The sequence below is a fragment of the Mercenaria mercenaria genome, unplaced genomic scaffold (assembly GCF_021730395.1).
Source record: "Mercenaria mercenaria strain notata unplaced genomic scaffold, MADL_Memer_1 contig_158, whole genome shotgun sequence".
NCBI lineage: Eukaryota > Metazoa > Mollusca > Bivalvia > Venerida > Veneridae > Mercenaria > Mercenaria mercenaria.
The window spans coordinates 41,995-65,891 of record NW_026459565.1 but is presented as its reverse complement, the minus strand read 5'-3'; the positions used below and the strand labels follow the sequence as shown (position 1 = coordinate 65,891).

Sequence of the window (23,897 nt, the reverse complement as noted above, 5' to 3'; positions counted from 1 at the left end):
CCATTTAATATTTGCCCGATTTCTGTTGATTTCTTTTCAAAGGCGCCGCTATGCCGTCTGACGGTATGACGTAATAATTGTGACGTCGGAAAAACGAATTGTTGAATAATAACACACAATTTTCAGCCTTCTTTGTTTAATAGGAATACAAATCGGGTCTTGTTAGAATATTTGATATTTTATTAATCAGTATTTACATTGTCATTTTGTTTCAGAACTGCCAGTGAAACCTACTAGAGTTACAATGGCAACAGCAGGTATTGCACAAAGCCCATGTAGCTGGTCCATAGATGATTTATGTAAGATTGCTGTATATAATGGAAATCCAGAGCATACAGATGCGAAAGTTATTTTGGAATGCTTTCTTACAGATAGGAAACATGTTGGTAAGATAGGCAAAAAATGATATTAAGATTGTTAGCTCACTTGAGCACAAAGTGCTCATGGTGAACTTTTGTGATCAGGCTGTGTCCGTCTTCAATATTTTTTTAACGAAATCTCCTCCAAAACCATTGAATAGATTTTGATTAAACTTGACCTGAGTGTTTCGTGGGTGGTCCTCTACCAAAGTTGTTCAAACGGTTTTGCTTGGTTGCATGGGCCAACAGAGCTTAAACTAGAAAAATATTCAAACGACATCTCCTTCCTAACCGCTTGTCCGATTCTTAATAATTTCAATCATACAAATGTTGTTCAAATTATTCCGATTCACTTTTCTCTTTAAATATGTAGCAGAAACATTGAAAATCTTGCGTGAATCTGCATGCCCGATTTTAAAATGATTTCACACAAATAGTCCTTATGTGACCTTCTACAAAAATTGTTGAAGTTATTTCGATTAATCAAAAATTATTATTATTATTATATTTTATTATACCAGATTTATATAGCGCCTTTTTCATGATAAACACGTTCAAAAGCGCTTTACATACAGCAAACGCAGCCACACAGGGCGCAAAATTCATCCTCTACTAGTACAGACACAGGGCGATCTGACCAGAGGGACAGAGTGAGACAAAGCCCCCAGAACAGATAGAGAGAAATCCTTTTTAGATACAGAAAAACAAGGATGAATATCCAGGAAAAGCCACGTTCTAAAGACGCAGCCTCCCCAAACGCACACACGAACAACACACGCACACCACACACAACGCAAACACGCAAGGAAAAAACAAACAAATAAAGGAACACAGTGGGGCATCGCCTTGGAACGGTCAATGGCAAAACCACCACTGGGGAGCTTAAATCGGTTTAAGGTGCACCTAACCTCACTCTTACCCCCACCATGTTCCAACGTCACAGGACAGTGTAAATAAAAGAAACCCCCGCTAGGTGAAACCCTAACACGCAAAGGCAACAGAAGGCATGTAATGTAAAACACAAAAATGCTCTTGTATATATATATATATAAATGCAATCCTTAAGAACCTAAAACACATGTACTCAATGCCTTTGCAGAAGAGACAGAGCAACAAGGGCAACACGCATAAGGGCCCGACGAAACAGGCCAGAAGACGGAAATCAAAATAGCTCAGTCCTGGTGGGAATAAAGAACTACTAATGATAGAGTCCTCCACCTGTTCCGCCAGACACAATCAAAGAGGAAAGCGTAGCGTCCAACTGTAAAAGGTTCTGAACACCAAACATGTGGTGTGTCTCAAAACAGTTGGGTCATAGCCTCTTTTAATAAAACGTTTAATGACTTTACTAATTTTAAATACAATTGGAAAATTGTCATGACACAAAATCTTACGAAGTTTGTAAACCACATCCCCATAAAAACGGAAGTGTCTTTAAATTGCTATTGTCTTTCAAAACCAAATCTGAATTACGATAGTTGAAGAAGCTTATTTGTAATATATTGGTTACGTTTATTGAAATCCTCAACATGACTACACGCTCTTGCAAACCGAATTAACTTAGAAATATATATCCCATAAGATGTTGTCTGGGGTACATCCCCATCCAAATGGGGGAAATTTACAATACTAAAAGTAAAATCAACCCTCTTGTCATAAATTTTGGTATGTATAAAATTGTCGTAAAAAGAGAGATGTAAATCTAGAAATGAAGCAGTAGTATCTGAGTTGTTAGTTTTATTTAACTGCAGCTCCCGGGGATAAATAGTATCCACCAACTGTGCAAAAAACTGATTATCCATATTAAGTATATCATCTAGATAGCGTGATATATTATTAATTGCAAGAATAACGTCTGCCTGTGTATCTGGAGAAAAGCCCAACATAAGACCTCTTTCAAAACATTATAAAAAAACAAATCTGCGACAATGGGTGCACAATTTGTTCCCATGGGAATACCAATTACTTGTCTGAAAACTGCATTCTCAAACCTGACGTAAATATTGTTTAATAAAAAGGAAAGGGCTTTACAAACTTCGTCACAGGTCCACATAGTATAATTCTTGACAGTGCAACTAGTAAAAAATGCTTTATCGAAATTGCAAGCGAGAAAAAAGTAGCATTTTCCCTGGCAAAAGTCTTTTGAATTATGGCAGTTAGTTTTTCAGTTATTACGTTATGTAGTAAAGTCGTATAAAAAGTAGAAAAATCGTATGTACTGACTGAAAACACCTTGTAATTATTAATTCTAAAGTTATTCAGGATTTCGCCAGAATTTTTTACCGACCAAAATAAGTTTTTACCAGAGTTTTCGTATACTTTGTCACAATATCTTTTCACATGGGCTTTTACAGCAGTAAGGCATGATGTTAATAACTTGTAAGTATTTGTGGTGGTACAAGAGCTTGAATTAGCGATAAAACGAGCTTTATATGGTTGTTTATGTAAATTTGGAATCCAGTACATTGTAGGAAGTTTAATTTGCTGGTCATCTATACGAACTTTCAAATTGGAAACTTCAGTGATGTGATCAGTGATCAAATGTTGTTCAACAGAAGTACTCAGTGTATAAGCTTTAGTACTATTTAGTTCGTTTCGTAAAACATTTATATAATGTAGGCGTCAAATGATGATAATATTGTTAGCCGCCTTGTCTGCTGGAACTAAAACATATTTAGAATGAAATTCTTGGATTTCTTTTTTCAGATGTCCTAAAGTGAATTTGGGCTTAGGTGGAAGTAGGTGCTCATTTGTTTTATAAAATTTAATACGGGAATTGACAATATTAAAGATATTTCGTTTCCAAGACGATAATGCATTTGGATCAGCATTTTCGCGTCGGCACCATTTAACACAAAAAGTTTCGATGGATTCTGCAATCTGACCACGACATGCATCAAAGTCAATATTTGAAGGAATTCTGTATTTAGGCCTTTTAAAAAATAAATTATGAACACGTTTGTCTTTGATAATATCAAAATCACCAGTGATGACATGGCCTGCATCTGAATAGCAAAATTTTGAGTACGTATTTACATTCACAGAAAGTTGGAGTATTTGTATATACATTTAGGTCTGAAACAATTTTATTGTAATTGAATATAATATTTCTTACAGGTGTTTTATATTTATAACAGATAATCGGAACTTCAGAGTTTCTGAAATATTTAGGCACAGAATCAATGGAACGTTTATCCCGAAATATACTAGGTATATCGATGAAGTCAATACCTTTATTCATCAAACATATCTTAAGGAAATGTCTGTCATGGTCAGATTGAGTGTCGATATGTGGACGGAGAATATGTTGTGTATACTTTGAATAAGATATGATACACTGTAAAAAGGATCTGTTTGATTAACATACTGGTCGTCGTAGACTTCCACGTCTAGTTTTTAGCTCGACTATACGAAATATGTAGAGCTATCCTACTCGACCCGGCGTCGGCATCGGCGTCTGCATCCTTCCGCGTCCGCACTTTGGTTAAAGCTTTGATGCACTTTCTCTTTATCTTTGTTATTACTTGATGGATTTGCTTCAAACATAAAATAGTTGTTTCTCATCATCACCCACATCATATGGCACAAGGGTCATAACTCTGGCACCAATATTTCATGAATTATCCCCCCTTTTTACTTAGAATTTCAGGTTAAAGTTTTGGTGCACTTACACGTTATCTCAGTTATTACTAAATGGATTTGATTCAAACTAATAATAGTTGTTCCACATTATCACCCTCATCATATGACACAAGTTTCATAACTCTGGCACCAATTTTTCATGAATTATGCCCAATTTGTACTTAGAATTTTATGTTAATTTTGTTGCATTTTCACTATATCTCTGTTATTTCACAAGGGACTTGATTCAAACTTAAAATAAATAATTGTTCATCATCACCACCTACATCATTTGACACAAGGGCCATAACTGTGACACCTGTATTTTATGACTTATCCTCCTTTTGTACTTAAAGTTTCAGGTTAAAATTTTGATGCACTTTCACTTTATCTCTGTTATTTCCAAATGGATTTGATTCAGACTTAGAATAGTTGTACTACATCATCATTCACATCATATGATACAAGGGCCGTAACTCTTCCACCAATATTTCATGAATTATGCCCCCTTTTTACTTAGAATTTCAGGTTAATTGTGGTGCACTTTCACTATATCTTTGTCATTACTTAATGAATTTGATTAAAACTTAAATTAGTATTTTCCAGATCCTCATCCTCATCATATGGCACAAGGTCAGTCACTCTGGCACGAATGTTTTATGAGCTATATCCCCTTTTTACTTTAAATTTGATGCTTTTTTATATTTCTGCTGTAACTAAATGAATTAAATCAAACTTAAAATGGTTGTTCCACATCATCACTCACATCATACAACACAAGTTCGATAACGCCGGCACCAGTACGTTCTGAGTTATGCCCTCTTTTTACTAATAGAATTTCCAGTTCAAGTTGCGATGCACTTTTGCTGTATCTCCAGGATTATTAAATACATTTTATTAAAACTTAAAATAGTTGTTCTGAATTATTAGCCGCATGATATGACACATGGTGCATTACTTTTGCAGAAGTTTTCCATGAATAATGTTCCTTTTATACTGATTTAATTTTTTGAGACTTAAGCTATTGTCCAATATCTTCATCCACATTTGAGTCATTAAACACTCCGGTGACAGCTCCAGTTTTCTCAGTTTACCGAATGTCAATATCCAGCATCGAAATAGTCGAACGCGCTGTCTCCTGTGACAGCTCTTGTTTAAGAGACTGAGCAGATAAAGATGTGAGACGAGAAAGCATCGAGTGTCTACCAGAGTTTGAAAGAATTAAATTAAGGTCTGCAACAGACATATTGACTTTAGATTTGCACTCAGTATAACCATTGCGTCTTATTCCATGAGATCTAGATTTACGTTTTCTAATGCTTAAAATAGAAAATATATCAATATCAGGGTTTTTAGAAATATTACCTTCTTGATATATATTATCATTTAAGCCCAACGGAAACGGTGACTGTAAATTTTTGATTCATTTGAATTCTGCTAAATGTCTGGCTTTAATTTTAAAACTAAAGGTGGAATTTATATCATATACGAGTTGTTCTACTGGCTAAATTGTTACCTGATCAAAAGTGTGGCCAGATTTACGAAAGTGTTGATATAAAAAGGTAGTAAACTTGTTCCGACTACGTATTTTGTACGAATGTTCGCGGAAACGAATTTTCAAAGATCGCCCAGTTTGGCCAACATACTGAATACCACAATTGGGCGCGTTTCACGTCAGTACATAAACCATGTGGGAAGTATTTCAATCTATGTCAGAATTTAGTTTTACATTAAAAGGTCTTCCATTAACATTTGGAGTGACAGTAGATCTTTGCAATAAATGATTGCAACAACCGCACCTCTAACAATTGCACTTGTTAATAGAACGGTACCCTCTACATCTTTGTGGAAAATTTGTATGTTTTATTTGACATTGTTTAATACAGTAGAGTTTAAAGGTGAGAGGCAAATTTGCAAATTATTACGAAAGATAGCTGTAGAATTTAAATTAGTACGAGGAATATAAAATGACTTAGCAGAATGAAGCTTTAATGGAGAAAGGCTGATAGAAGGTATATGTCTTTAAAAAGTACTATTGTCAGAAGTACAGAAGATATAAAATTGCAGGGCCTCCGTGGCCGAGTGGTTAAGCAAATCATCGGTGTGGGTTCGGACCTCACTCGGGGCATTGAATTCTTCATGTGAGGAAGCCATCCAGCTAGCTTACGGAAGGTCATTGGTTCTACCCAGGTGTCCGCCCGTGATGAAATAATGAACGGAGGGATATTTTTATTGTACAAACGTGGCAATCCATCTGGTCATTTGGTCACATTGAATAAAGTCTTTGTGCTTGTATTCAGCAGTTGTGTAAGGGATCCATAATCTACATTGTTGACTATGTTAGTTTCAAATAGATTGCGAAGAGAAATAATGTACAACCCGTCTACCTGTAATCATTTCTAAATATGGATAGCTTTATGCCGTTTTTAGCCAGTCAACATTAATTTGTCAGGTGGGTTTACTGAACAAATACAGTAAGTGTGTGTCGGCTCGTGTACACTGGGTGGGACTGACGTAAGATGGTTATAAGTTGAATAAGCAGTTTTAAGATATTAACTTCTTGCTTTGCTTGAAGTGAACTGCTTGGCATATATTCATTAAACTAGATCTGTAGCATCCTCTCTCAATCTTTTTTCAAAATGAGGCTTTATCATTTTTAAACAAAACAAAGTTGTTTCCATTCATGATTCATTATGTCATACGTATATTTAAGGTCAAGTAATCATGGTAGGTGAGCAACTTAGGGCACTAATTGTGATCTCTCAACATCTGTTGTCTGTCAACATTTGTCTAAAGATGGCCATATCTTCTGAACCTACTGTTCAGAATTGGACTAATGGTCCAGTATAATTCTGATATGGTCCTGTATCAAGTTTTAGGGATTATCATAGCTGAAAACAGAAAACCTTTAAAATGACTTATTTTCATAAACTGCTTGACGGAACCACATCAAATTTGGTCTGTAGCACCCATGTAAGGTCCCAAATTTATTCAAATAGGGTAACTTGGTTCCTTTTAGGGTCCACTAGAGCTAAAAAAGAATTACATTTAAACAACTTTTTCTCATGAGCCTGTTTATGAATCATCAATCTTGGTCTGTAGCATCATTGAAAGGTCAGCTGCCAAATTTATTCAAATGGGGGCACCCTGCCCCTTGAGCGAAAAATAGAAAAACCTTTTAATAACTTCATCTGATGAACCGCTAGACTGATGTTCACCAAATTGATCTGTAATGTCATTGTAAAATCCTCTGGCAAATTTAATAAATTGGGGCATCAACCATCCCCTTTTAGTGGCCACTGGACCTAAATATAGAAGTGCCTTTAAACAATTTCTCATTAACTGCTTGATGCAACTTCATCAATTTTGGTCAGTAGCCTCTCCCATTTTTTTTGCCATTTGGGGCCCTAGACCCCCTTTCACTGTCTATTTTTGCTTATAAGACGCATTTTGGGAGTCATATTTCAAGACCAGAGAGAGGGATGTGTCTTATAAACGCATACTACAAGGAAATTAAAAGAAAATTTCAAAACACCTGGAATTTACAGCTCAGTACTGCAAAGCGTTACTTTGTTTTTTCGGCAGCCATTTGCATAGCGTTGATAAAATCTGTACATGCACGTACCGTATTACGAATTGTTTTATGCTTCAAATCGGCAAATAAATACTTGCATAGAAATACATTTAAGATATACACTGACTGATGTCAAACTCAGGCGACTTCAAGGAATGGCCATCGGCAATTATTTTGGAAGTGTCTTCTTACCTAATGACGGACTGGTAGAAATGCCTAGCTACCGATTGGGTAATATATCAAAGTGGGCTTACCTGTATTTGACTGGCATGAGTCATAGTTATATTTGACTAGTATACAATAGTTTTACGTGATTTAAAAATATTTTGTTTAAGTTTTTACGTTTGATAAAACAGGTTTCCAAAGTCTTTGATAATCTCGATGAATAATGTCAATTTTTTCTAGACATATTTTTGCCTTATCTTGGTTATTCAAAAAGGCATATTATTATGGATAAAAATGAATTTTAAGATCTTTGTTTTATTTCGTAGAGTAACATCGGCAAATATCGTCATCTTTTAGTAGACGTAAATTCACCGTTTCAATACGTTTATAACAGAAAGAAGTATAAGTTTATAATATATTTTATATTTTATGAATGAAATCAGCATTTTTTAAAACAAAAATAGGCAATTTCTACCATTTAATTTTCGAGGGCCTCCATGGCCGAGTGGTTAAGGTCGCTGACTTCAAATCATCTGCCCCTCGCCAAAGTGGGTTTGAGCCTCACTCGGGGTGTTGAGTTCTTCATGCGAGGAAGCCATCCAGCTGGCTAACAGAAGATCGCTGATAGTAGATAAAAACAGAACCATTATAAAGAGACCATCCAAAACACAGGTCTGTGTGTTATTGCCACCCAATTTTAAGGATGTAACAAACATATAGTCTTTGCACTGTTTGTCACACTTTATGCCATCAACTTCTACTGCCTTTCGACACCTGGAGCATATTGTGGTCCTCATGAAACGGCCTGTATATACTGGCTCCCTCTCTTTGTGGAGGTGAGTTGAAAAAAGAACCAGTGATACTTCTGAGGCGGCGCTATTGACCGGAACTATACAAGAAATGTAAACAAAGAAAGAGGATGAGTTTTTTTTTTACTTTCTGTAAAAAATTTAAGACTTCATTTAGGAAAGGGGCAATGTAGTTCCATTCAGAAATAGTAATACTTTTTATGTATGCTGGTCGATCTGCAGAGCGAAGGCATTTCTTGAGAACTTTTGAAAGTTGTGAAATAGGTCTGGTTCGAAACCAAAAGTGGACATATGTCTATATATTTCGCCCTAATTTACAAAAGTCGGAGACTGCAAAGACATCGTATGGATCTTATTGAAAAGAATGTCTTATTACTGAAATACCTACGTAATTTGTTGATGGGATTCACCCACATGTGTGCATTTCTGACCAAGAGAAGGAGCCATCGCTACAGAGAAGGCGCTAAGAACCAAAGTGGGAGCCAATACACATTTCGATTTTAGGGTGTTTAACTCTTTTTAGCTATCAGCAAGGTATTTGTTTTCCATGACAATTGTTTTTCTTATCTTTATTGTTACATGTCAAATAGCCCTCGAGCATAGGGTCATTTGACAATTGCTTTTTATCTTTATTGTTACATGTCTAATAGCCCTCGAGCATAGGGTCATTTGACAATTGCTTTTTATCTTTATTGTTACATGTCTAATAGCCCTCGAGCATAGGGTCATTTGACAATTGCTTTTTATCTTTATTGTTACATGTCAAATAGCCCTCGAGCATAGGGTCATTTGACAATAGCTTTTTTTATTATCTTTTTTGCATGTCTGATAGCCTTTGAACATAGTGTCATTAGCTGTATACGATGTTTTCAATGTAAAGGGAATATTCCCGTTCGGAAACAACTTTCATGGCCAAAAGACTTATGAAATTGAACTGAGTAGTGTAAACTTTGTAGCAATTGTTATGTTTACAACTTTTATTTATTCTTAAAATTACTGTTTTATTTGAATATTTGCTTTGTTGTGTGTTAAGTCACGAAAAAGTTTTACTGAAAGATAGAAAAGTTCGTTACAGTAGCCTAGTACAGTTTGAATAAAGAAATATGAAAATAGATTACTAAAAGTTACCGCTAAAATTAGTATCACACATGTTCTAAAAGATAACTATCAAATTGAAAATGTCATGTTATTAGATATTCATTCCCCGTTAGAATTGGAGGATTATAGTTTTGACATTGCCCGTGTCTATTTTTCTGTTGTTGAACAGCTGTATATACAAACGATAACATTTTTTTAACTCAATATGACCTTTGAATACACAGCTATGGCTTCAGAACGACAGAAAATCGGACACGGTCAATGACAAAACAATATCACTTCGATTTTAATCGAGGAATATCTCCAAACAAGCCGTATTATGTTTGTTTGTTATCTTTTGAATACTACTTGTGTGTGGAATAATAACTTTTAGTTGTCAAATTTAGTAATGTTATTTCATATTTCCTTATTGAAACAAGGCTTTTTACAAGTCCATCAGTAAAACATTCAGTAACATTTAAGTGACTACACACAAACCAAATATTGAAATTAAAGTGTAATTCCCAGAATAAACAACATTTGTAATCATATCGATTGCCAAAAAGTTTTCACTACTCGATTAAATTGTAAAGTTCGTTGGTCATGAAGACTGTTGTCTCATGGGAAAGCCCCCTTTGTGGGTCGTGCGTCGTGCGTCCGTCAACAATTTCTAAAACAAATCTGCTTCTTAAAAACCGCTTGGCAGAATTACACCAAACTTCACAGGAATGATCCTTGGGTGTCTCCCTTTTAACATTGTTCAAACAATTGAATTTCATGCAGAACTCTGGTTGCCATGGCAGCCGAAAGAAAAAACTTTAAGAATCTTCTTGTTTAAAACCTCAAGGCGTAAAACCTTGATATTTGGTATGTGACATCATCTGATGGTCCTCTATTAAGATTGTTCAAATTGTGCCCCTGGGTGAAAAGAGGGCCGCCCCGGGTGTCACAAATTTTACATAGACATATATAGGGAAAAACTTTAAAAATCTTCTTGCCTAAAACCACAAGACCTAGGCCTTTGATATTTGGTATGTAGCATTGTCTTGTGGTCCTCTACCAAATTGTTCAAATTATAACGCTGGGGTGAAAAGAGGCGCTGCCCCGGGGGTCTCAAGTTTTACATAGACTTATATAGGAAACACTTCAAAAATCTTATTGTCTGAAACTGCAAGGCCTAGGCTTTTGATAGTTGGTACGTTGCATTGCCTTATGGTCCTTAGTAGTATAGGAAAATAAGGTAGCGGGCGTTTTGATCCCAAATTGACCCTCACCCTCAGTCCAAAGTGACCAATGCTGACCAATTCAAAAACCACAGGTTTTAACAAACTACTGTGAAAACATTTCGTTTTTGATAAAGTACTGAGAAAATATATATTTAACTTTCAAAATATCTTAAAAACCTTAACAAAAACTTTACACCCGGACTGAAAAACAATTTACAATAGTTTTTAACCCTTTTTATTAAGATGATTTATAATTGTTTATTTAATTGTTTTACATTGTTTACTATTAGTTTTTTTATACAATAAATCATAAATGTTTATACCATCTTGTAACATTTTTATGAAAAATAAACAATAATAATCACACAATACACTTGTTTTGTTTTGATATTGTATGTTATTGTATTTTACATCCGGAATGTAATTGATTATTTCTTTTGGTGGAGGAAGTCCGAATGGATCAATGTATATTTTATTTACATAACATACCCAGTGTGTTCCGGATCCGACAGAGTTATCTAAATTGATTATTCCACATTCGACCGAAGACTTTGTCTTTGATTCTTTTGTTTTTGGTAAATTATTTCTACTAAATACACCCCTAAAGTTTTTAATTTTCAATTGTTTTACCCATTGTTCAATTTCAAAGTTAGAAATTGGTTTGTTTATAAATTTTACTTTTTTTACAATAGTAATTCGTCTGTAAGGTCTTCTTTGAGAATCTGTCTGTATACCTTTTCCACTAAGAAGGGATGTAATCAAAGGTATTCCGAGACTAGCAGCTAACATACCTAAGAAGCCACCGTTTTGTTTCGGTTTTTGTGTTAATTTAATTACACCAGTTCCCCTTAATTGTTTTCTTTGATTAGGTGTAAGATATGGTGATATTATATTTCACTTATCATTAGCTGCCGAAATCATACCATTTCCAAGTAACTTACTGACACCAGTACTGGCAAGACCAGAAAGAGCACCAAAGCCTAACGACCCTAATATTTTTGGAGCTATATTTGCAGCTACCGGAAGTACTGTCCGGCCTAACAGACCAGCCAAAGCTCCCAAGAATCCTCCATTTTGACCTTGACTGGACATTTGTTTTTTTGAAATTGTAATTTCTAATCCCTTCTTATTCCTAATAGACTTTTCAGTTTGATTAATTTGTGTTTTTGTTAAAAGTAAAGGAAAGTTTCCACGCAATTGTTCATGTTTTAATCTAAAAGTATTTGTGATCTTGTTGTTATAGGCTTGTGCTAAATTTACTTTATATTCAATATAATTTGATGTCATTATATATTTTATATATATTTATTTAAACAATAACAAGTTCATTTCTAACAGAATTTATTTCAACTGTTTCTTCATACAAAACAATTGCGTAAACACGGATATTAGCTGTTGGCGGAATATTTAATTTAACTGTTAATGTAATATGCTAAGGATCTTCTGCAATTCCTTCCGTTTTAAATTCTAAGTTAAAATGAACAAATCCAAACAAACTATAAAAATTTGATCTATTTAAGAGACTTCCAGTGGTTTTATTAATTTGTTTATAAGAATAATTAAGAACATCATCGTAAATTCTTGATATACCTGTATATTCTGTTTCGGGATAAAAAACACCATTACCAACTTCAAGACGGCAAGATTGACGGCAAGATTCCAACGTACAATTATTATTTGCTGCATTAACTTTAAATGTATCTAATAAATGTGGGTTATGTTCTTGTGAATTACTTTTATCAGGTCGTTGTAAATAAACAAACACATGTTCGGGTTTTGTTACACCAGCTGTTATTCTAAACGTTATAGTACTCTGCTGAGTATCTGAAGATTGTGTCATCATTTCACGAAGGTATTTCCACCTTGCATTGGTATATCTTTCAGAAATTAAATTTAGTCCATAATCATTAAAAATTAAACGTGGAACCCACAAAATTATTTTAGTTACAATTACCCTACCTGCATCGGCAGCATTAGCTCTATAAATTAATTCATCATCATTTGTTAATTGTAATGTTATTTGAATTTGACTTGGTGGTAACATGTTTTGTTCCAAACCCTGAAAAAATGAATAATTATTCAACGGAATTTTAGCATTTACATTATTACCACCCTGGATTAATGCCTTTCTAGAAGCAAAACCTTTATTATATCCAGCTTGATCATCCCTACTTTCAGCAACATCAGTAGCATCTAAATAAATAAATTCATTTGTTCCAGTTGATTCAGCATAATCCTTAGATAGTTCAACTAAAATTTTTACATTTATTAACTTGTATAAATTATTACAGTCATAGACAATTTTTCCATTTCGTTTAACTATTAGCTGATCAATTATTGAAGCTGCATTATTAGTTAAAGCAATTTGATCTCCATCAGCATAATTATTACCATAAGCAAGTTTATTAACTTTAAAACTTACTTCAAAATAACCATTAAACCAATCAAAATATGAACTTCTATCATTAATTGTAAAATGATATCCACTTTTTTGTTGTTTAACATTATTTCCCAGGACTGATATTAAAGCTGTATCTAATTGAATAGGAGTTAGTTCATTATCTTTCACAATACTGTTTTATTCTAAACATGTATGTAATATATTATTTTATTTTTTATAAATTAATCTGTTAATACGTTTACGCTGGGCTGAAGCTCCAGATCCTGACAATATTTTATTTATTCTTATATTAATATCCTCCTCCTCATTATTTCTACTATTATTTGCTTTTTGTAATTCCTTGACAATTAAATCACCAACAGAGGTTGCTTGCACAACATGCGTTACAGGTTTTTTGAAACCTTTGCTTTTTTCTGTAATTTTATTAGCAGCTAAATTTCCGACTTCCGTTCCAATCTTTTTTGTTCAACTTTCAAGTGCAGTTTTTCCTGCAGTTTCCAGAGCTTTTTTTCCAGCACTACCAATTGAAGATGCAACAGAAGATGAAAACAATTTTGTTAAAGTGTCAAAGATGCCTGAACCTTGTATAATTTCTTCTCCAGTTTGAGCAACATAAATAAATATTCCCTTTTTTATCATAAACTTTTTTGTACATTATATATTAATATTTCTTTTAAAATTAGTGTAAAACTTGTTTCAACTCCATTAAAATTAATTATTCTACCAAATACATCTGTAATATATATTCTAATTGAACTTATAACATTTTTATTAATTTCAGAATATCCAACTCTGTTTGGCTCTTTTGTAAATGGATAAGCTCTTGTTAAATCTGCAGTACTTAAAGCATAGATAATATCACTAAAATTACCATCAACAAGTGAATTATCAATAAGATCACAATGAATGTAACTTTTATCCACAGAGTTGTGTGTGTGTTTGGGTTTAACGTCTTTTTCAACAATTTTTCAGTCATATAAACGACGGTGTCTACTTGTAACAGTGAGCACAATGCCCAACTTTATAGTGCTGCCTCACTGGAATATCACGCCGTAGACACGTGACATGATACCTCACCCAGTCACATTATACTGACACCGGGCTGATCAGTCCTAGTTCTACCCTCTTAATGCTGAGCGCCAAGCGAGGAAGCTACTAGTACCATTTTTACGTCTTTGGTATGACGCGGCCGGGGATCGAACCCACGACCTCCCGCACTCGAAGCGGACGCTCTACCACTAGGCTACCGAGAGTTAGTTATATTTGGTGTCGTAGTTCCCCATTCAGTATTTCTCAAAGCTTTTTTCTCAAATCCAAGCAATGTATGAAAATTTGACATTCTTAATTACAACATAAAATTATCATGAATTGAAATTAAGATTTTAAAACTACTTAAATCAAATTCCAACCTTATTGGAGCAATGTCTGATTTATCAAATTCAAAATCACCATTACTTATTGATGTTTCTCTGATATAATTATTAATGTCTGTATAACTGTAAGAACCATTTGTAAATATGATATCTTTCCAATCTTTACCATTATTATAACGAATTATTTTATTATCGTATTCATCACTAATATTATGCCAGGAGTAAGTCATAGTGTTAATACTATCCAAACCAACAGCATAAGTTTTATTTTTATCTAAAATAAAGGAACGACTGAATCTGACTGTAAAATCGCTTGGAGTATTTTTATTATTGTTTTTAACTGCTTCAGAACTTAATACTATTTTTTGTTCCATTTATATATTCAAGAAAAATAATTTTTATATAACATTTCATGTTCTTTTGGTAACAATTTATTTATGTTTAATAGTTCGTCAATTATGCTAATACCTTCATTTTTTAGTTCTTCATTACTATTTCCAGCATTAATTGAACCACAAATAAACTCTAAGTTACTAACCAGTTCTTCCGGATTGCATGGACAAACGTCATAACCTTGGCCCCTCATTATTTTTTTAAATTTCATAGATCTTTTATTAATAGGTAATCCTGATTTTTTGTTAATTCTTTAAATATTTTTCTAGAAAGTATTGAATGTTTTTTTATTATTGTTATATCTTTTATTAATCAAATCAATTAGGTCGTTATCTACCATAACGTTAATTACTTCTTTTTCAGTTCTTTGATCCTTTGCAATCAATTTGTTTTGACCATAAAGTTTATTAAGATCAATCAATAAATTACCATATTGTCCATTTGGTGAAACTTTATATGGATTATGATGTTTTATTCTTTGTCCATATGCAGGAACCATATCAAGAAAAATATTATTCAACCGCTCTTTGTGATTCATTAGTTCTTTTTGTTCATGTTTTAAATTTTTTAGTTCTTTTTGTTAGCTCACCAGAGCCAAAGGCTCAGGGTAAGCTATTAGGATCACTCACTGTTCGGCGTCCGTCCTCCGTTGTCCGTCGTCCGTCGTACGTCGTCCTTTGTCCGTTGTCCGTAAACTTTTACTTTAAACAATTTCTCCTCATAAACCGCAAGGCCAATTTCATCCAAACTTCACAAGAATGTTTCTTGGGTGAAGCTCTACAAAAATTATTCAAAGAATTGAATTCCATGCAGAACTCTGGTTGCCATGGCAACCGAAAGGAAAAACTTTAAAAACCTTCTTCTCAAAAACCAGAAGCCCTAGAGCTTAGATATTTGACATGTAGCATTGCCTAGTAGACCGCTACTAAAATTGTTCAAACCATGACCCCCGGGGTCAAAATTGACCCCGCTCCAGGGGTCACTTTTATTTTACATAGATTTCTATAGGAAAATCTTCAATTTTTTTTAAAGAAATAAACAAGAAGGTCTAGAGCTTAGATATTTGACATGTGGCATTGCCTAGTGGACCTCTACAAAATTTGTTCAAATCATGACCCCCGGGGTCAAAATTGACCCCGCCCCAGGGGTCACTTGATTTTACATAGGAAAATTTTCAAAAATTTTCTAAAAATAAACCAGAAGACCTACAGCTTAGATATTTGACATGTAGCATTGCCTAGTGGACCTCTACAAAATTTATTCAAATCTTGACCCCTCACGGTCAAATTGACCCAGCCCCAGGAGTTACTTGATTGTACATAGGGAAAACTTCATTAATTTGCTAAAAATAAACCAGAAGGCCTAGATCTTAGATATTTGATATGTAACATTGCCTAGTAGACTTCTACAAACTTTGTTGAAATCATGACCCCCGGGGTAAAATTGGCCCCGCCCCAGGGGTTACTTGATTGTACATCGGAAAATCTTCCAAAAAATTTCTAAAAATCATCAGTTTGACAATTGAAACATGTAGCTCATATTTCTCAGCTGAGCGATCCAGGGTCATCACGACCCTCTTGTTTATTTTTATTTCTTTTTGATTTTGATTTGTTAGCTATTGTACCATTTAAACTTTTGATATCTTCATTAAGTTCATCTATTATTTCCTCGACTATGTTTTTATGTATTTTTTCAGGATTAGATTCATCTGCAGTAAATAAGTTAAACATTTTAGACGGTTTGGAATATCCATATTCTTCCAAAGCATCAGTATCCAAACCAGCATCCAAATTAACTATAAATTCTTTTTTTGATTCTTCTTCAGGAGACCCTGTAATTGGTTGTGGTTCTTGAAATAGCTGTGGTAAACCTTGATATGTTTGTATATCTTTTATTTCATCAACGAATGACTCTAATTGCTCTTTGATTCCAGGCAATGCTTTTTTCTCTCATTATTTCTTCTCTTTTAGCTCTTACCTTTTGCTTCTTATTCTTATTTCATTAAGTTTTGATTGCATTTATATAATAATGTAACATAATGTAAGATAATGTAATATTATTATATAATGGAAATTCCTAATTATGATACAAAAAGTGATAAATCTAATAACTTTAAGCAAAATAAGCAATATCCTTTTATGCCAGATTCATGTTTTAGAATGTTAATATGCGGATCTTCCGGATCAGGAAAAACAACTACACTAATGCATTTGCTACGAAAACCTTTTATATATTATGGTAAATTATACCTACATGTATATGCTAAAAACCTAGAACAATCTTAATATCAGGATTTAATAGAACACTTAAATAAAATTGCAGAAAGATTTAAATTCGATCCAAATGAAATACTTGAATATTCTAATAATGAAATAATTGACGTTAATGATCTTGAATCAGAAAAACAAAAAGTAGTAATATTTGATGATTTTATATGTGAAGAAAAAAAGGTTCAAAATGAAATAACAAAATACTTTATTCAAGGACGTCACAAAAATTGTTCTGTTATTTATTTAAGTCAGTCTTACGACAAAACACCAAAAGATATCCGAATTAACTGTTCACACTATATCTTGTTTGAAAGTCCAGGTAAAAGGAAAATGATATGATTTGTAATGAACAAAATATAGATTACAACTCTTTTGTTAATGCAACAAAACAAAAATATGATTTCTTATATGTTGACAAACCAAGGATGTTTTTAAGAAAAAACTTTACGGGAATTATATAATAATTATATAGTGGGTGTGTTTAATAATGTCAAACAAATAAATGAACCCGACAGTATATTAAGTAAAGTTAAATTTGATATTGATTTAAGTGATTATGCCACTAGAAAACAATTCAAAAAGCTTAAAAAGGGCATGGACTCGTATCTTCATAAAAATAAGGAACTTGATAACACAATGAACAGAGCATTAGATATGGGGGGTAATGAAATAATCAACCTAGGAAATCCAGATAAACCCGGTGATGCAGTTTCAAGGCGGTTTGTGTTTAAAAAAATTCAAAGTGTAATAGAAGACTATAATCTTGAAGACACCAAAAGTATTAAACAGACATTAGAAGAAGAAGTAAAGAATATTGAAGAATTAGAAAAAGATTTTAAAAACAATTCAATATTAATAGTTGAATTACAAGGTAAAATTGAAAAAGAAATGAAAGCTATGGTTGATTCTATTAAAGAACTTGAAGAGAAATCTGATTTGACAGATATTTAGATGAAAGAAGTATTTAGAACCAATTTTGAAATATTATACAATCAAGCTCAGGAATTATAAGATAGTATGATTAAACATGAAGAACTAAAAGACAAGATTATTGAAGCCGAGAAAAAGTTACAAAATATGTATCAGTTAGAAATCAGAACAGAAATAAATAAACTAAATACTGACATAACAAAAACCAATTAAGATTTACTTGACACATTTTCAAATAAATTTGCAGAATATAAATCTGAACTTGAAAAGGCAGCTTTACAAAGAGGTGATGATCATGACACAGCATTAGATAACCTTAAAAAAGAGCTTAATTCTAACATAGAAAATTTTAAGAAACAACTTCGGATCTTGATTAGTAATGTTGACACACGTCACAATTTAAAGTACGCAGACTTAAGTACACTTACAGGCCTATTACAAAAAGATATTAACGAATTTAATGCTAAAATTGAAAAAAAATAAAAATGAACTGGACTTTGTAGTTGAAAAATTAGTTAAACAAGGAGAATTAATTACTGCTAATACTAAAGCAATTTCCACTAATACTGAAGCACTTACCTCTAAAGCAGAATAAATTACAAAAGTAAAAAATGTTTTTCTAAAACAAGAAACACGATTAGCTAGAACAAAAAATACTGTTGACAATTTGTCTGTTCTAAAGTTGCTACAACAAAACGACTTGATGATTTAGCTGAAGTAATTCTTAAACATGAAAATAAATATCTAGCAATAGAAGAATAACTAGAAAAAGTAAGACGTGAAGTGTTTCTTTTTGAATACTACAATAGCAGAGATCTTTCTGTAAAGGATTTAATTAATTTTAGATATATTATTGAAGATAGACAATTAGGACAAAAAGTAATAGATACAGATTTTTATGCTATGTTTGGTTTAAGAGTTAATAAGATTACAGATTATAAAGATTTTATTAAAACAAATCATAAATATCGTAATTTAAATAGATTTCTAATTGAACAAGATAGGGATTATATAATCGAAATTAATATTATCATCGGCTTCTTTCGTGAACAAAATTGATTATTTTCATTTTAATTGGTGGAGTGATCCATATGATTTGAGTCAAACAAGCGGGCAGGAGAATATTTCACCTGAGGTTAAAGATACAACAAGTGTTTTTACAAGAAAAAAATTGAAATTAAACTAAAGAAAGGTATGATGTTTACGATTTTGCCAGGTTTATTACCATCAAATACATGTGTTATATAAGTTATTTCAGATTCTATCTAGTTAATTGATTTATTTCATTGCTTTTTATATAATGGGAATATTCAATAATATAAATGAAAAAGTAAGTAAACTAGAAAGGCAAATAGTAAGAAAACCTCCTTTGTTTTTAACATCTGCAACAGAAGATGCTGCTGGATTATTTAAATGGAATGTTGTAAATGCTAGTCCTGGTTTAGTTCAAAATGGTAATAATGTAACAATTAAACAAGATTGTATTTTAATTATTCTTATAGATGCATTTAAATTAGATAAAGGAGAAGGGAGTATCCAATTAAAAAACAAAGAAAATAAAATTCTTCAAAGATATTATATAAAAAATAACAGAAAAAAATGAATCTATTTCTGTAAACTATGCTGATCCATTTAAAATGAATGATGTTATTTATATAGATGGTTTAAACGTTAAGAATATTCATTTAACATTTTATGGTGGAATTTAATTTAACGATAGGCTAATGTATTAAAACCATTATCAAGAATATATCTTTTATCGTCATAAAATGATAAAACTGTTTTATTAATAACATAACTAGAAAGATTGTGCTTATCAGAACGAATAACTTTAAAGGTGTGGTTAGTTTGGGTTGAATTAAACAAAGTATCTTTGTAATTTTTATGAACTATTGTTTTCTTTACAACACGCTTTTTAATTCCTTTACATTTTTTAATGTTAACTTCATTTTCTAATAGATATGAATACATTTTACTTCTAAATCCAACAAATTCAACAATGGGAATGCCGGCAGCTTCATCTTTGAATTTTCCAATTACTTTTTTTGTTGTAATCAGAATAAAACTCTGAATTACTATCATAATCACTATTATCAAATAAATCTTTGTCCTTATAAAAATCCTCATATGCATCTTCAGTATTTATCTCATAACATAATGAATCAGTGTCAGTGACTAAAAGCTTTGCTGAATCTTTATACTTTTTCTTAATGTAATTATAATGAAAATCATACATTAAATATTTTGATAAATCTAGAATGCACATTCCAACGTAACAAGGTCTGTTTAATAATAAACTTTCTTTTATTTTATGAATACCAAACAAAGTCTTATTAAACATTGTTGAACCAACAAATGAAGGTTTTGCTATATATTTTAATAAAAGATTTTCATCATGTGTTAATTTAATATTGATTCTTTTACGTAAATTCTCAATCGTCTTACCGAATACAGAGTTGTTCATGAGTTTAAAAAAGTCTTTTTCAAAATAATTCTTTGCTTTAGATCTTTTTGAGTATTAAAATCAATATATCCTTTTAACAAAGGACTTTCATCAAAAGTTAATATTTTGTGTATTTTTGTTACTTTTAATCCTAATTGTGCATAAGATTTTTATATTATTAAAGGTGCATTCCATAGTTCGATTGAATTTGGTGAAGAAAAAAGTTATTTTTGATTAAGGTGGTCAAATTATATAACTTTCAATCCTGATGCACTGATAAAGGTTATAATAAGTATACCTTTTGATATATTAACGGAATTTGACTAACTGTCGTCGACGACACTTAGTGATTGTATGAATACACAGTAGACCTCTAGAAAAATCAAATTTTTCTAACCAAAATCTTAATGAGATTTGAAATAAGGATTATTTACATAAATATATTATATCATTCTTGGATATCAGTCTACTTTCGATTTCACTATATCTTAAGTCCTCCATAGAAAATAAGCTGTTACAAAGTAACGGAATGAAATTTAAACATGATAGCTGCAAATTGCCTAGTCTGATACCAAGATCTAATATTTTGTTGAATGTTGAAAATGACTTCAGTATTATGGAAAGTAACTTTAAAGTTGGAACTAATTTGTTTACATTACTTTTTCCTATTTCAAATTCTTTTTTAATATTTTTACTATAATTTGAAAGCCATTCGTCTGGTATTTTAATTTTTCAGAAGCTAAACGATAATCATTGTGAAGATCATGTAATTCTTTTGGATTTTCAAGATCACATTCAATTATAAAGTTAGTTTTACCTTTTGCAATTAATTTCTTATATTGTTTTTCAGTGCCCATTTAAAATTTCCAGAGGGTAAAGGTAGACACAAAGCCCAACCATAAAGATTATTGGCGTCGAGGTACATAATGTATTTAGATTCTAATTCAGGATCATAATCTTTCATATATTTATTATTTGCTTTGCTGTAACGATTAGCTATATAACTTATTCCTCCTCTCAGTCCCTTTTCAATAAAAAGATAAATATCAATATCAGTTATTAAATTCAGATTTATTCCAGTCATTTTTAACATTGCATCCCAAGCTAACCCAGGACTACTAAAGTAATGGCAAGAGTCAAGTTTATAATATTCCAAACATAGTTTTCTAAAATTTTCAAAAACATCAGCTAAAAGTAATACGTCAGTTCTTAAATATAGATCATGATATTCTCCCATTGCTTTTATTTTAAATTTATTCCAAACATTTTAGCATGCTCATATTCATTGTCAGATATGTGTGTTTCGTTTAAAATTGAATACAACTCTTTTTTTAGGAGGTAATTTTGTTTCTTTGAATTTTTTTAAATGAATCCATGTAATCATATGGATAAATACCTTTTGGTTTTAATAATTCAAGTTTACTTTTACTAAATTCTTGAGATGTGTACTTAAATTCTGGAATATATTTTACTAAATTATCCAGTGATTGAGACATAAATTGAAAACTATCTATAAAAATCAGATCACTTACAATAAATGCCATATATCTTTCCATATTATTAGGAATAACAGTTAATTCTTTTTTAAATATTCCTATTTGTTGCGTAATAAAATGACCATCATAACCTCTTAAATTATGAAAAATAACAGGAATTTTGTGTGTTAGCCTAAAACTAATATTACATTCTGAATGAGCACTTCTTCTAAATTTTCATGTTATATGACAGTGATCTCGGACCAGATTTTCATTTTCCTTATATTCTTTTCCACAAATATGACAAGAGGTTTGTTTTTTAAATAAAGCTTCATCTTTTTTAGACATTTTAGAGTTTTTATTAAATATTTCCTTATAATACTCTTCTTCCTCAAGCATTTTTTAATAAATTTATACACTACATTAGGACCTCTGTAAACTTATGTTGGTTAAGTATATTTATCGTCATAACAACAAACAACTTTAATACCGTAACCAAAATCTACAAATGTATATGTTTTTGATATGGTTCAGTAAATGAAGATTCAGGCGATGGTAAAACAGTAGATATTTTTCTAGTTATTGATTCAAAATCAGCATAAATTACAAAAGGTACGGCTAAGCCTTTGTGATAATTTTTTAAATGTATTTATTCATTAATCTATTAAAGTCTTTTATCCAAACATAATGGTTTATTTTATGTGAGCTTTCAGCTCTCAGAGACTGACGTCCCTCATTTTTGATTAACAACATGTCACAGTGTTCTTCATATTGATATTTTGATACGTACAATGGATAAACATTATTATTTTCATAACCAAATATATTAAATGAAATATCATTCTGAGTTTCTATTTTAGGTATTTGATTTAATGTTACAGGAAATTTTATTCCTTTATAATTGTGTTTTTCTATATGTTTTTTTTTAAATATTTTTAAACTTTTTGAGGGTCTTTTTTAACAGGAAATTTGTAAGCTAAATGACACCATCTAAAACATTCATTATCATCGTTCTTTATTTTTATTAATCCTTTCATTGAATTTTGTAATGGTTTTGGTAATTCTAAATAACTTGAAGCAGCCAGCGGTGTATATTTATATCTATTTATATAATGGGCATCAACTGACTCTATTCTCCAGCCACTTCCTTCTGAAATCCAATTACCAATCCTATTTATTATTTCATCAAAGGCTTGACGTAAAGTGTTTTTTATTTCGTTTGTGTTAACAATAATTAAAGCTTTGATTGAAAATAGGCTGATTTATATATTGTATCTGTTTTACTGATTTTTGCAAAAGTTACTTATAAAACAACATTTATTTTCATACCTTTTAAAGTTTTAAGTTCAGAACTAAGAATATCAAATAAATCTTCTATATCTAAATATAACTGATATTTTGGATCTTGTCTATATGTAATTTTAATTTCAAATTTCTTAATATATTGATTTGAAGACCTCTCAATTTCTCTGACAGCCATCTATATATTATATTTAGAAAAAAATCGTTAAGCAAAAAAAAAAAAAAAAAAAAAAAAAGAACAAAAATAAATCAAATTTAAGGAGGAATAAAATATTTAAATTTATCTTTTTCCATTAGTTTTTGATATTCCACTTTTTACTCTATTTTTCCCTTCACAGCACATTTTTATTAACGCAAATTAAATATCAAGGTCATTAAATGCTTCGTAAGTGCTTCTATATATTTTTTCTTCATTAGAATCACAATCGGTTGCAATAACATTTTTAGGATTGTTTCGATGATTATTAGGTCTGGGACAA

The 23,897-nt window shown here is 31.6% G+C and overlaps 1 protein-coding gene across 1 annotated transcript in view; it reads left to right on the top strand.

The window, feature by feature from the left end:
- Positions 1-215: 215 nt before the first annotated feature.
- Positions 216-23,897, top strand: part of LOC128551709 (uncharacterized) — a gene marked incomplete at both ends in the record, with an annotated part of 62,658 nt that continues 38,976 nt past the window's right edge. Inside the window, one exon of the mRNA XM_053532626.1 lies at positions 216-386. Coding sequence (XP_053388601.1) covers positions 216-386 — 171 coding nt within the window. The remainder of the gene's footprint in view (positions 387-23,897) is intronic.